At 36.5% G+C, this 16,758-nt stretch overlaps 1 protein-coding gene across 9 annotated transcripts in view; it reads left to right on the top strand.

Moving 5' to 3' along the window:
* The first annotated feature begins 9,460 nt into the window (after window positions 1-9,460).
* The window catches only part of LOC138323114 (tumor necrosis factor receptor superfamily member 5-like), a 28,639-nt gene continuing 21,341 nt past the window's right edge, over window positions 9,461-16,758 (top strand). For all 9 annotated transcript variants that reach the window (XM_069267514.1, XM_069267541.1, XM_069267523.1 and 6 more), the window contains exons 1-2: window positions 9,461-9,673; window positions 14,157-14,620. In XM_069267514.1, coding sequence (XP_069123615.1) covers window positions 14,161-14,620 — 460 coding nt within the window. In that variant the 5' untranslated portion in view covers window positions 9,461-9,673; window positions 14,157-14,160. The remainder of the gene's footprint in view (window positions 9,674-14,156; window positions 14,621-16,758) is intronic.

Below are 16,758 nucleotides of genomic sequence, written 5' to 3'. Positions count from 1 at the left end.
AATATAAACCTACAGTTGGTAGTAGACTAAAGGTTACACTCTTGTGCACACGGAGTGCACTACGTTTAGACTACAGGTAGACACGGAGTGCACAAGATTTAGACTACAGGTTGAAATGGAGTGCACTACGTGTGAACAGGGTGTCCACTACAGGTGGACATGGTGTCCAAGTTCATGTAATATGTTTACCTATCTACCTGGTCTACCTTGCTTCGGTCTGTTAGACGATTCCGTCTCTTGACCACCTTGAATAGTTCGTAATCATTGATGCTTAGTTGCGCCTTTTCCTTAATGTTACTTTTTCTTAATCCTTATATGTTTGGTTGTGGTTTGGCGGGATCCTCTTTTCTATTTACACAAATCCCCGCATGTCTATTTACAGTTCCTTGGTCCTTGTTTTATACCATATTTATAATGTCTCACATTCTTAATTAAAAATTGAATACTGTCTTTAAAAAAAAAAAGTCTCACAGTCTCACAGAGTTTAACAGTAATATATCTGCTGGCAGGGAGGGTTGTCTTTATATACAGGTCGGTTGAAATTTTATATCCAGGTTCTTCCAGTGTTTACTTAGTCTATTTTTAAATTCATTAATGGTTACACTGTCCACCACATCCTCCGATAGGTTATTCCAATCATTAATCACTCTGATGTTAAAGGAGTTTACTCTTAAGATAATCTTGTTTCGGGTTTCCTAATTTTGAGTTTGTGTCCTCTAGTTCTTCTGTTAGTTTCAATTTCAAAGAAATCCCCTTTTTCTAGTTTTTCGAATCCCTTCAGTATCCGGAATGTTTGGATCATGTCTGCTCTTAATCTCCTATATTGTAAAGATGGGATTCCTAATTATTTGAGACGTTCTGGATAAGGTAGATGTTTTAATTGTCTCACTATTTTTGTTGCTCAAATCAATCTTGCGGTGGCACCTGTCAATCAGAACTTGTTCGAGGTTCAGATTAAGTTTTTATTTACGGTGGTTGGAAAATAGACATTTAAACAAAATTGTAGCTTCCGAATGAAATATTATTCTGTTGGAACGATTTTTGTCTCATGTCCGTTCCTATAGTCTCCGTTATAAACACATATATATACAAGTATAATGCTATTAATTATAGCATTTCATTTACAATATTTATATATGGCTAAATGTACGCTAGAAATGTGACCAATTCCACAGCAATTTGCCTTCAATTTGATCATTCCTTGATGTAATAATAATAATAATACATGTATATCAGAAATAAAAGTAAAACATTAAATATTAAAGTAATACAATTTAACGAAGCATGTTAAAGCATCTATGATGAAGTGATAGTCGGTTCGGCATGCTGACATGATCACTGTGGAAATTGTCAAATTAGATCTTTGGATCAACAATAGTGTATATGACCTACATTGTGTTTATCAAAGAAACACAATTTATCAAAGCATGACAATTCATTGACTCGTGTCCTATCCGGAAGTATACATAATTCAACATAATTTTCTGATTATCTCAATATCTTAATCCTGCCAAAGAAACGTTTTAAAGAGGTATATAATTTAGTGTTACAACACACAGTTTCAAATTTGAAAAAAAATACAGATGAAAGAACAAAATACAACAAGAAAAACTATCAAAGAAATCAAACAATTTTATTGAACTCATAAAATCATTAGAGTAATAACCATAGATTTAAATATATTAGATCTATAGAATTGCCTCCATTTCCCAGCCGAAATTTTACATTCCCTTTAAAAAAACATCGAAATTACAGAAGAGTTGGTGTTAAAGGCAGTTTCGAAACAGAAATCAAACAAAGCACCAGGACCAGGCGGAATCTATCGGAAACTGATAGTGGAAACAAAAAACACCCTAGTTAAACACGCTAACTATCATCTTTAAGAAATCAATGGACGAAGGAATAGTACCATCTCAATGGACATCTGCTAATGTTTGTCCAATCCACAAAAAGGGATCAACCAAAAAACCCTAACAACTATCGACCAATTAGCTTATCATCAGTGCCATGTAAAATCCTGCACAACATCATCCGTGACAAAATTGTCGAACATATATATGACAGCAAATAATCTTTTCTCGCCTGATCAACACGGATTCATGTCTGGTAAATCATGCACTACTCAACTCCTGGAGGTTATGGAAAATTGGACACAAACATTGGATAATGGTAGTAATGTGGATGTAATATAGTTAGACTTCAGCAAAGCCTTCGATAAAGTGTCACAAAGGCTACTTCTGCACAAACTAGAGGCACATGGGATCAGAGGGAAAATCCTCATATGGATACGCAAATTCCTTTCCAATCCAACCAAACAGTAATCATTAACGGGGAAAGTTCTACAAGCAGGAAAGTCAAGAGCGAAGTACCACAAGGGAGTGTCCTCGGACCTATTCTTTTCCTGATTATGTCAACGATATACCTGAAATTGTGAACTGTGTGGTTAAACTCTTTGCTCCAACTGAACATTGACAAGATCACAGACTGGACAGACAAAGTATGGCTCATGAAATTGAATAAAGATAAATGCAAACATATGGAAATAGGAAACCTTCCCATAATCAACCAATACTGTATAAAAATGGTAATATAAGGATACCCTTGGAGAAAACGGCTACTGAAAAGGATCTTGAAGTTTTAGTTGACAACAAACTAAAGTTCACCAACCACGTCAACAAATCTATATAGCAAAAGCCAACAGCATATTGGGAACTATCTTCAGAACCTTTGTGTATTTTGAAAACCAAACTTTAACCACACTCTACAAAACTCTTGTCAGACCTCATTTAGAATATTGTTCTGTGATATGGTCTCCATGGCTAAAGAAAGACATCAAAGCACTAGAAAATGTCCAGAGAAGTGGAACCAAAAGGCTAACTAAACTCAAAAACCTTCCATATCCTGAAAGGATCAGAACCTTGGGATTTCCAACACTGGAATACAGACGATTAAGGGCGGATATGGTGGAAACCTATAAAGTCCTCAATAAAATAGACATTGTCAACAGTGAAAATATGTTCACCCCAACGAGAAACGCCAGAACAAGGGGACACGACAAAAAGCTGTTAAAAGAAACCTTTCCGTCTTAACACATCAAAGTATGTTTTTAGTAACAGAATAATTGAGTTCTGGAATTCCCTTCCCAGAGAGGTGGTCAACGCAGAAAACATTAACATCTTTAAGCACAGACTGAACAACCACTGGAAGAACCACGTCCTGAAATTTCAACCATCAACCTAGTGCAACTACTGATATATATATATTATATATATATATATATATATATATATATATATATATATATATAAAAGAACAATGTCCATGTGATGGTTTCCATATACATAAAAAAAACACAACTATAAAACAGTTATATATATATGTAGCGTTTCTCCAAAATATGATAGCACTTAGGCTATGACGAGACGCTATTGTATATCGTAAGTCCGTGATGGAAGGTGACTACGGCAGGGAAAACTAGAAAACATCACTTTAAAATTCACATAATTTATTCACATAAACATCCACGTAATATAGTTCACAATAAATCCATCAGGAACGCACACACTATTTATTCACATTAACATCCATGTAATATAGTTCACCATAAATCCATTAGGAACGCACACACTGGTACACTGTTTCACTTAAGTTTACTCCTAGTAAATATCCATAATGGCGAAGTATTCAGTACATCCCAAGTATAAATCCCATAGTCACAAACACTAAGAATGATAGAGTAATCCGTATATATCACATCACTGATACATGTAGGAAATATCCGTACAGTACATCCCAAGTAGAAATTCCATAGTCACAAACACACTAAGTGTAGTAAAGTAATCCGAATTAAAATAGCTGATCCTGAGATACGTGGAGTAAGTCCCAAAATTTCATGTACTCTGTCTTTTCTTCACGTGCACCCCCTTTTATACCACTTTCATACTATGATCTAATTGGCTAAAACCTCGCTCCTTCCATATTCATTCTCACGTTCATTGGCTGAATCTTAATATGATTACGTATTTCTACCTACTTCCATCCCCCCTCCCAACCTAACTCTAATTGGCTGGCCGGAGTGACCACTATCTAAATTTAGCTCCCTGTTACTATTAATACGAACACCTTATGCAACCTGTCTATCAAACTGGACCCTAATACACAGCCCTAGTCGTAAACAACTCCTTATATGGAAAACGGAATGCGGTGCCCTAGCTCCCTTATACGTAACGACCCCAGATGGGCACGTGCGCGTGGCCACCTGGCCCCTAACTGTCCTATGTATGTATATATACACTATACATACTGCATATATATAAACTAAAACTATCAACTAAATAGTATAAAACTGTTATTTTACAATACAAATAAACTTTAACTTGAACAACTAATAAAATCTAAGCGTGACATAAATTTCCACGCTACACTACCCCCAACTTTTCAAGTTTTGTCTCCGACAAAAGTTAAGGTATACTACATCTATAACTGAATTACATTTAAACAATGGTATAAAATGATAAAATCAGGTACTGCAAACATGGAAATTTACGCGAAGAGGAAACCACCCCAACTACACAAAGTATATATATCGCGCGCTATATCCGGTGTACATAAATATTAGAAGCCACTTCCGCGCGCAAAATCCGATGTACATTCCGTTATACTTAATAGACGTTAATACGCGTAATTATCTAGAAATGGAACATTTTTTGAGAAAATAACAGCTTCGCGACAATTTAACACGTTTACCACGAAATCAAACACGCTCCAATATATCCACGTTCACAGTCACTGAACTATTAATATTTATGATGAAAGAAACATGTCATACAATCAACTCTCATTCACATAATTATTTCAACAACATATAATCAACATAATAAATCTAACAAGAAAATGTCATATTGGAGATATAATAATCCATTGTAATGTTAACGAAATGAACTTTGTGCTCATTATAAAACTGTAAAACCACGTATTAGCATCGCTTTAAAATTAAGTGTCACATATAGGTATCCATACACGTAAAGGAATGTGTCACATAATAATTCACAGAATTGTTCATCACTGATATCCTAGTGTCACATATATAAATCCACGTAAAGGAATGTGTCACATAATAATTCACAGAATTGTTCATCACTGATATCCTAGTGTCACATATATAAATCCACGTAAAGGAATGTGTCACATAATAATTCACAGAATTGTTCATCACTGATATCTTAGTGTCACATATATAAATCCACGTAAAGGAATGTGTCACATAATAATCCACCGGATTGGTAAAGTTCATCACTGATATCTTATAGTGTCACATATATAAATCCACGTAAAGGAATGTGTCACATAATAATCCACCGGATTGGTAAAGTTCATCACTGATATCTTAGTGTCACATATATAAATCCACGTAAAGGAATGTGTCACATAATAATTCACAGAATTGTTCATCACTGATATCCTAGTGTCACATATATAAATCCACGTAAAGGAATGTGTCACATAATAATTCACCGGATTGTAAAGTTCATCACTTATATGCGTTACGTATAGGTATCACACGAAACTTTGCGCGAAAGTCACATAATATTTCAGAAATGTCCATTTCACAGTTCTTCATAGTCATCTGGAACGGCCACCACACAATAGATCATCATCAGCAAAACAGGTAATTTCAAAACTTGTTCATCGTAGCCCAGCCTTGTTCCGGTACTGCGACAGGCATGGTATACGTACAAGTACACACACAACGACAGGTACATCTTCCGGTTCGTCCATTTTCTTTTCACAACAAAAATGGGTTACTAAGGCTAGCGCTCTGGATGGATCACCACCACAACATTATCTTTGGAATAAGCCCATGTTCATGTGTCTCCTGGGTACTGGTTGTAACAGGTTCCAGGTCACACTTGGGACATCACAGCTCCTACAGCATGTAGTTTCTTGCTTCAGTGTTCAGCATAAATCCCCCGTGTGGACGTCTGGATTTCTAAAAGTTGAAGTTAACCATTTCTTCACGTCACCAAAAGTTTCTGTTGTCTACCACCAAACTTTACATTGCTTGATATGGCCATGTAGACACTTCGCTATTAATGCGAAGTTTTAACCAACTTCCTGACATATGGTTCTGGATCGGTCTCTGGTGATTACATCTTCAACGTTGCCCTGTTCTTGAAGAATCAGTCCGGACGCCATCCTGGACACCACATGTCACAGGAACGTCACTTGTCTGCAGAACAAGTGACACCTTATAGGCCTTCAACTTCATATCGGCACCGTCAGGTATCTTCATGCATGACTGCCATCAATACAAGTTGTCCATCTTCTGACTGAAATTCTTCCCGTACACAATAACACAGTCCAGATAAAACACTGCAATGTTCCACTGTAATCCACTCAGCGTTTTCTCAATAATTCTGGAGAAAGTGATCCAGGCGTTGACCAAACCAAACACCATCACTATAACATTGGTACAATCCACCTAGTGGAATAACGAAGGCGATCTTCAATTAATCGTCTTCACTGAAAGGCACTTGATGATAATCCATTTGTAGATCCACAGATAAACACAACACAACTTTAATATCACACACCTACTTGACGTCTGTACGAATAATATACACAAAATGGGGTTTCCTCACAACGTCGTTTTTAAGTCGACAACACTGTCCGGCAACTGTCCCAATTAAAATACAATATAAACTTTATGGACTCCCCGATTCCCTCTATCAATCATTGTGGTTTCTTGCATGGCTATAATCCCTCGTCCAATACTTCACACTTGTCGAGGTATTCTCTCCATAGTGCTTCCTTAAACAGCACGTGATCCATTGGCTTGATAGACTGTTTTAATAACGATAGTTCCCGAATGATAAATTTTGATAAAATCACTATCACAAACAACGTGTTTACATCGGCTGTCTCACACATGGAAAGGTCAGGCTCCAATACAGGACGATCCTCATAGCACCGCTATAGAGATCTTCGGATATAAAAGTACGTCTCCGGTGTCAACTTTCCAGTCCACCATATTATGCACTTCCGTAGCTAAATCACACATTATTACATCACACATTACTCTGGTTTCGAGTAAGTCGTACTCTTCTTCCTGTTTGCAGTTTTCCCGCGGAAGAAATAATTTCACAAAACTCTGTGTCTGTATCCCTGTTAGTAGCACATATTGCTGGGTACAGTCTTAACTCCGTTCCTCGCCTGTATTAGTCCTCCATTCCCGCGCGGCCGACGCGCGCGCACGGCCTACTGCTCCAGCAGGGACACACTTGACGGAATTTCGTGTACATAATTCCTTCTTGTGTAGTTACTCCTACTGAATATCGCTTCATCTTGGCTGTTTGATAACACTAATTCACTATCGTCCACTAATCCCTGGGACATATTTGTCACTATGTCTACCATCACGGGATTCTGAATCGAATTCACTATCACAGAACACGTGATACACAACCAGAACACTAGAGTTCCAAACACTATAAACTCTTTTATGAAGCACGCGATAATGTGGTTTGGGTATCTATAGTACACTATACCCAATGAACTTGCCAAATACATCAACACAATTATCCATCTTAGAATGAATCCCGTATATTGATGTTCCGACTTGCGTTGATTCGCTGTCCGTGAACTCGAAGCACATATATCACAACTCACTGTAGTCCCTATAGGTCCAACACTCGGAGTAGAGGTCATTGATGATATTTCAACATCCGAATCACGGAATATCCGAGGCGAATAATAAAGCACATCAGCACTCATCACTTCACTCTGGTCGAAATTATAATTGAAATTTCGACGCACATGCGGAAAAGTGAGCCCTCGCTGAAATGATCCTCGATGTTTCCGGAACATCCATATTCACAAATTGTCACTAATAAAAAATCCAAAATGTTCAGGAATGTTGAAGTTCCCCTACCGTAATCATGGTAACTTCCATCCCACCGCTGCCACCATTTGTAGCGTTTCTCCAAAATATGATAGCACTTAGGCTATGACGAGACGCTATTGTATATCGTAAGTCCGTGATGGAAGGTGACTACGGCAGGGAAAACTAGAAAACATCACTTTAAAATTCACATAATTTATTCACATAAACATCCACGTAATATAGTTCACAATAAATCCATCAGGAACGCACACACTATTTATTCACATTAACATCCAAGTAATATAGTTCACCATAAATCCATTAGGAACGCACACACTGGTACACTGTTTCACTTAAGTTTACTCCTAGTAAATATCCATAATGGCGAAGTATTCAGTACATCCCAAGTATAAATCCCATAGTCACACACACTAAGAATGATATAGTAATCCGTATATATCACATCACTGATACATGTAGGAAATATCCGTACAGTACATCCCAAGTAGAAATTCCATAGTCACAAACACACTAAGTGTAGTAAAGTAATCCGAATTAAAATAGCTGATCCTGAGATACGTGGAGTAAGTCCCAAAATTTCATGTAATCTGTCTTTTCTTCACGTGCACCCCCTTTTATACCACTTTCATACTATGATCTAATTGGCTAAAACCTCGCTCCTTCCATATTCATTCTCACGTTCATTGGCTGAATCTTAATATGATTACGTATTTCTACCTACTTCCATCCCCCCTCCCAACCTAACTCTAATTGGCTGGCCGGAGTGACCACTATCTAAATTTAGCTCCCTGTTACTATTAATACGAACACCTTATGCAACCTGTCTATCAAACTGGACCCTAATACACAGCCCTAGTCGTAAACAACTCCTTATATGGAAAACGGAATGCGGTGCCCTAGCTCCCTTATACGTAACGACCCCAGATGGGCACGTGCGCGTGGCCACCTGGTCCCTAACTGTTCTATGTATGTATATATACACTATACATAATGCACATATATAAACTAAAACTATCAACTGAATAGTATAAAACTGTTATTTTACAATACAAATAAACTTTAACTTGAACAACTAATAAAATCTAAGCGTGACATAAACTTCCACGCTACACTTATATATCTTACTAGAAAGTAGGAATACTATCATATATATATACATATGCTAACGCAATCACACGTATAACTTTTAACCATTTATGTATATTATTACCATATATCTATATAAGCCAAATATGGCTTTCCAATGATGTTGGACTGATGAGATACTGATGAGATCTCTGGTGTAACAAGTGTTGTAGAATAACCTAGTGCCGTATTTTTCTATCATTATTATGTACAAGAAAATAGACTTTAACTCTTCCAAAAAAAATCAACGCTGAATACAGTTGAAATAAAAAAAAATCCCTTTGTAAACATTTTTTTTAAACGGACCGTTTTGACTGGGTCCGTTTTATAGTTAGTGGGGCCGTTTCAACTGGGGCCGCAGTTTTAACCGCACTCCATGTTCCGGATCTGAATCCTAAATTATAATATGTAGTTTACTTCCTGTATGATCCAGAGACTAAAATAGGATCTAGACCGATAGATATAGACTAGGCCTAGTGCGGGGAAAACTTAAAAATTACAAGAAACAGAATTTACTTGTGTCGTGCTATCCAATCTCACCATTTGCTTATTTCGGAGGGTTGATATATTGGGTAGATCTACAACGATGCGTAAATGTACTTCAGCGAGTTCTGTGTCACAAGGCCGATTTTAGCCCTAATGCAGGTACGTCAAATTTCGTTTTTCACTTTTGATTTTATAAATTTAATCATAGCTAATTTGTTGTATACCTCATTTAGGCTACATAGTGACATGATTGTTGACGCCTCATTATGTAAAATATTGTCATGTCACTTCCAATGCATACAGTAACTGGTAAAATTGTCATCAAAATTTCATGGACGTTGTTAGCCCGAGATACTCTGGCCCTGACACCAGACTTAGACATTATGACAGATAGATGTCTGGTTTAGGGCCAGAGCGCAGTAGTACTCGAAAACCTGGAATAATTAAGCCGACACCGTTTGGTATCGGGTTTAAGGGCCAGAGTATCTCGGGCTAGGACGTTGTGAAATAATCTGACAGGTCGGGGAGAAGTCCTGATAACACTTATTATATAGTGGTGATGACATCGATTCATAAATAGTACTTGGCTAGTACAGTATTAAAAGTAAATGTCGATTACATTGCAATTAAAAGTGATATTCTATATAGTCTGTCACGATATCATATATTTGTAGAAGAACAGGGAAAATACACACATGATTCCAGACATCGCAAAAGTTGAAAAAAATGGCTGGACATTCGGACCGGCAAGGACTGAGTTAGCTTGATGGAACAAGATTTCGCCGGCCCAAACATTAATGCGAATTTTTGAAGTATTAACATAACTTCCTGCTATTAGTATCCAGACAGTTGTTTGAAATCATGATTATCTTATGCAGTTTACGTTTTTGCCAGGTTTGCTGCCTGCTTAATACTTCAGAGACGCCATTTCTACTGACTTCCAGTACTCTATAATTGCTAGACGGTCTGTCAGGACAGGATTTTGAAATAAGCGGTCCGAGTCAAATTTTGCCATACATATCCGTCAGACCAACAAATTTCGCGGTGTCTGATTCTGATGGAACTCATGTCGCTGGTGTGAAAAACTACCAATCTCCCGACAGAGCCAAAGAAGCATGCTCTGTCAGCTGAGTGACAGAGACTGTATTTAACACTATGTACAAACCATACCGACCCGCTCCTTTTACATATAATGTTTATTATTTTATAGGGGGTGACTATTGCCTAAAATTTTAACTATTGCAATACTATTGCTATCGGAGAAAACACTATTACGACAGTTTACTATTGCAGACTACAATTGCAATAGTATTGTGAAAGTATTGCATTCTGATAAATACTAAAATCCAGTGGATGAATTGGCCGCCATGACGTACATCTAGTGCAGTATTGGTTTTGAGTCACTTCCCGTTTATCTGCTAGCGTCAGTGTACCAACTGAAACGCAATGAAGATTGTGATTGAGAACCTTGTCAGCGTTTGCATTTTGATTAAATAACATGGAAAAAGTAACAATTTATTGTGACTTAGTTTCTTTATCAATTCTCTGTGAGTACATGATTTTAGTCCAAGTTATAGAAAATTATTATATGACTGGTGCTTTTGCTGTATTTTGATTGGCCAAAACGTTTCTCAGAAGTATTCATCAACTGCGATATCAAACCCGAAAATTGGCGGCGAAAAGCACGCGAGGTTACTGGACCCTGTCCAGATACCTCTCGCGAGTCCAGTAACTTGTGTCAAAAATAGATCGAGGAAAACTCCCTTGAGATGCGACGTCATAATCACTTTTGACATCGAGTCATACCCAAATGTAGCGAAACAGGAGTTTCCCTCATTCAATGACATTGGAATAATCTATTGTGACGTCATTATTATAGTCCGCAACATATATGGCGGAAGGAAGCAAGTTTACTGCGATCAACGGTGATCAACTACAAACTTTAATTTATGGAAAACGTTCAAGAATGCCAGACGGGCTGCAGTTGATACAATATTCCAGTTCTACCAGTCTACACCGTTAGCAAGAAGCATTTGGATATTTACCATATACTGTACATGTAATTGATAAACTACTACTTTTGTAAAAAGAACATTTAAATATCATCTTGTTTATTGTAGTAATTAAGGTCTTTTTGAAGAGCCGGGTTAATATCCTGTAAATTTCGTATAATAAAACAGTTATCGACCAATTTTCAGGTCGATACAGTGATTTATCAACCCTCGAAAATGATATAACCCTCGGCCTCCGACCTCGGAATATATCACTTGCTCGGGTTGATAACTCACCATATCCACCTGGAAATAGGTCGATAATTGTATAATATCAATTGACACTATCAATAGGGCCAAATAACAAAATATTCTTGTTTCCAGTAACACCATTTAAAAATGAAGGGTCGGTATACTTAGGTAAGGATTTTTTTTTTTTTAATTCTTTTTTTTCTTCATCCCACTTTCTTGCAGTTAACAACTGAAATAGACTTTATTCAACCTTATATATATATATATATACCATGGATTTGATTCTCAGGTGATTATACTTATAGGTATCTTAAATTTACAGAATTTGTACAAAAATTCCTGTTTGTGCAAAACCAAACAAAATTTAGGTTGTTATTTGTTTGCTTGAGGACAAAACTAATAAAAAGTTTTTGAGTAGGCACTGATTTTATAGGGTTGGTCGGGTTACCGGAAACAAATATTTTTTGCATGGCCTAGCTTGGCATACTATCAGCGATTGTTATCGACTTTTTGAAATTGTCATCGATTGATCGAGTTGAGAGGCATACAATCGCAATATATTGATAGTCCGATGTATTGTTACATCCCTATTATTTTATTATCATTTTATTTTATGTTTCGTGAGATAGACAGTTATTACGACAGCATTCCATTACATTAAACATTTTACATATCAATTGTCTATTGAATACATAATAATGAATTCCTCTTCTCAGACCCAACCAGTAGTCGTGACTGAACAGTAGTCGTGATTGTGTGCATATTCTACTGTACATCCAGATTTCTGAATGTCTGGAGCTGTTGATGAATACTTTATGATGGTGTTGTTTTGTTTATGTGGAAATAATGTGTTTCGTGAGATGCAAACAATTAAATTTTACCTAAATCACGGCTACTGTTCTGTCACAACTACTGGTTGGGTCCCAGTGAGTATATTAATAGTAATTAAAACTTCTCATTACCAAATACTGGACTGGTTTGGAGATCGGAATAGTCTAACTACAAACTATAATTAAAACCACTTCTAAAAACTGCCCAATTACCTGAGTAATTGACATATATCGATCAATGGCATGAAGTCTGAGGAAGCATCGTTTTCAAATTTGACTTTGAGACCTCGACATACGGGTTATTTATTCACGGCATATGGGGCCGAGTGGTTAAGATATACTGACATATTACCACATGCCCTCCACCTCTGGGCCGCGAGTTTGAATCCCATGTGGGGCAGTTGCCAGGTACTGGCCGGTGGTTTTTCGCCGGGTACTCCGGCTTTCCTCCACCAACAAACCTGGCACGTCCTTAAATGACCCTGGCTGTTAATAGGATGTTAAACTAATCAAACCAAATTATTTACTCAGTTGTCAGATATCGTACATTCTCTTGATGAAGAAACTTAAGCCATATATTATTTTTTAAAAATGACCATGTCATTTTAAAACCAGCACCAACTATTTATTAGTAACCACATGTACATTTAAACCAACATTTACCGGAATGTAGGTCAATGCAGACAAGAAAATTAGGAAGAATAAGTGGTAACAATGTAAAGATTGTTGTGTTTCATTCATTTTAAACAGTTAATTCACTCTTTTGTGATAAAATTCACATATGATACAAACAATCAGTAATAACGAGTACTACTTCCATTCTAGCACATTCATGTTACAATATATATATCTGGATTGTAATTGTAGATACACTTATTTAGTTCACTTCTCATTACTGAATCTCTATGTAAATTGGCCAAAATCCTTTGCACCGACCATAATCGGTTAATTGTTAGGGAATTTGAAGTTCCACTGTATCGAAGTTATTCAACTCAGTTACAATAATAACATTTTCAAAAATTAAAAGCTGTTTTGGTTAAGGTATGTCTTGTGTTTAAATTAAAAGGCTCATTACTTCTCCGGAACGAATATCAAAAGTTTCTTAAAAACAATAATAAGATACGAAAAAACATACTGATGGCAGAAGATGAGGTTACAACAAACCAAAAAGCAAGATTTCCTGGGTAATCTGTGCAGATTCATTTCGCTGTTTTACTGTGTGGTGTAGTGATAATTGATAAATAATCAACTATCATGCGGTATTGTAATTAGGATGACAACGGGAAATATATGATTATCTATGTTAAAAGATTAACATTTGATTTGTTTTAATTAAATTGGTCAGAAGGTGATGAAATGCATATTCATGGTAAGCTAATAACTTTAGCAACTGTAAAAAATATCAATTTTGTTTTGCATTCCTGTTTTAAAAATTAGGAGTCGTTTTGGAAAGGAAGTGGGCCTTTAAAGAGAAATTGAAGATAAAGAATAAAATGATCCTTTATTAACTCAAACAACTAGAAGTGCTTATTATATACATAATAATATAATGTTGTTTGTGCATTTCAGGAGGATGAGACCACTGTGGATATTGGTGTATGATGTTATGTTAATAACATTTCTCCGGTGGAGTGAGGCAGCCACTGTAAATCCATCTGACATAGAAGCACCACCTAGATATCAGCATCCCAGCCTTCCAGGAATACTGTGCCTGAAGTGTTCACCTGGCACATTTTTAAAGAGTCATTGTGAGGTCAATCTCACCACCTCATCTTGTCGGGAATGTCCGGCTGGACAATTCTCAGTTAATTACAATCAGGCTCAGTCATGTGAGACCTGTCGCACAAAAGAGAATGGCTGTCCCATACGTAATGCTCATCTTGTCATCACATGTAATTCTACCACAAACAATTTCTGTTTGTGCAATGATGGTTATTACTACCATCCGAAATCTCAGAATCCAATGACAGAGTATGAAGGGAACTGTGAGCTCCATTCACCATGTGTAGCTGGAGAAGGAGTGAAAGTTGGTGGTAGGTTGCATATTGTTAGACTTCTAAGTCTTTGTATTTGATAAGTACAGTTTTGACTTCCTATTACTAATCAAACAAGCGGCACAGAGGGTGTGTATCACTAACCTGGTTTATTAGCTCACCTGCCTAAGGGCAAGTGAACTTATTCCTCCGCCTCAACCGGGCCGGCCGTGCATGTACATGATTGTGTATACCTAAAAAAAAAATTTCTGCTAAAAATCATAGAGGGCATCCTTGAACAAACTTTAAATTTTTTCTTTCCTGAAGATGTTCTTAAGTGCCTATTAAAATATGTAAGAAATGGCAATATTTTCATTTGTCAAAATTACGTATTCATATTTCTGATAGTTACCATATTACCATAAAAATTATGGATTTGGGGTCCAAACATCGGGGAGTACTTAGCTGAAATTTTGTAGGCCAGTCTCAGGTGATCTATATATTTTATATATAAACTATATTATATATATACTAAAATTTCAAAAATCTTCTTCTCTACTCACATATGTGGTAGAATCAAATACTTTTTCGTAGATAGAAAGGTCTTAAGGTTGTTTACAAAAAAATTGTGAATTATATGACCCTGGGGTCTCTCGATTCCCCCTGGGGAGGGGGTTAAGATTACTATAATTATATATAAGGAAAACACATTTTGAGCATTATTTGGTCATTTGTAATAGGAAATGAGTCAAATGTTGTCAGAATTATCAGTTAGAGATGGCCATTGAATCCTGTGAACAGATTTTCCATGACTGACCCCTAGAGGCCTTAGATGTGGGGTCAAAAGGGGTCAAATAGAATAAAACATAAAAAATCTGGAATTGGTAGAATCAAATATACTCTTCATACAATGTAGATGGAAAGGTTTTAAGGTCCTTTGCATAAATTGTGAATTATATTACCCTGAAGTCTCACGTTTCCCCCTGGGGAGGGGGTAAAGTTTACTTTAGTTTATATAGGAAAAGCACATTTATGAACATTATTTGCTCAATTTTCATAAGAAATGAGTCAAACTTGATTAAAATTATTAGCCTGAGATATAGCATTTTAACATCCATATCGGTCCTCACTGACCCCTAGGGGACCAGAGGGACAGTGCTTAACAGGGTCAAAATGACTTAAAAGTTCAAAGTATCTTCTTCTGAGTTCACAGGTTTGATGGAAGCAAATACTCTTCATAGATTAAAAAGTCAACTTTATAAAATCACTGACCGACTTCAAAGGTCAACATACTAGTGTTTGTTTCACTCAGGTGACCGTAAAGACCCATGGGCCTCTTGTTTTTTATGGATTTGGGGGCCAAACATCGTGGAGGGAAGGGAAACAGAATTTGTACCAAATAAGGGTCTGTTCCCTTTGGGACAGGATCTGGGAGGGGCAGGATTTAATAGAAGGAAATTAGAGGCAATTCTTAAAATCATTGAGGAAATAAACATTTAACCTGTACATTGCTTGGTTTACAAAACAGGTGAGTGATGCAGGCCCTCTGAGCCTCTTGTTGTTTTTATTTGATTTGATTTTACTTTATTTCGATTTAATTTGATTATGATGGAAGGGATGGTTTTGAGATTCAATATCAAGGGTCTTGGTTAACAGGGCCAGCATTAGTTCATGAAACACAATTTTAAGTTTTGACTTAGTCAATCACAGATGGTGTTATTAAAAGTAATGTGAAAATAGTTTTTGACTGGTAAAGTCAATACAAAAGTATATGATTGTTTGATGATCCTAGAGCTCAAGGCCATATATATCCTCAGTCAGATTAAGGTAGTTCCATACTTTTGAAAACCGCGCCAATTCATTTGACGCTATACCGGAAGCTGTGGAGGGTTGTTTTGAATTCCAGAATGGTTTCCTCAACGCTATGATATTCCACTTGGATATTTTTTCAATAGATGAAAATTGTCATCATATGATATTGAATGTTTAAAATCATTAAATAAATCAAATAAAAGCAATGAAGTGAAAATTAGATACCTCTGAGGTTATTGCGGTCCCTGTCGTAAATGGGAATGAATTTTCAAACACCAGAAGTAATGTTCATTGCAATAAATGATAAGAGGGGAACCGTCCAGACCAAAATTCTGGAATTCTGAAAATAATGGTGTACGGATTTCCTTAAAACACATTTGCAGAAA

This window comes from Argopecten irradians, chromosome 1, assembly GCF_041381155.1.
Source record: "Argopecten irradians isolate NY chromosome 1, Ai_NY, whole genome shotgun sequence".
NCBI lineage: Eukaryota > Metazoa > Mollusca > Bivalvia > Pectinida > Pectinidae > Argopecten > Argopecten irradians.
The sequence above is the reverse complement of the archived record's forward strand: the minus strand, read 5'-3'. Positions and strand labels throughout refer to the sequence as shown.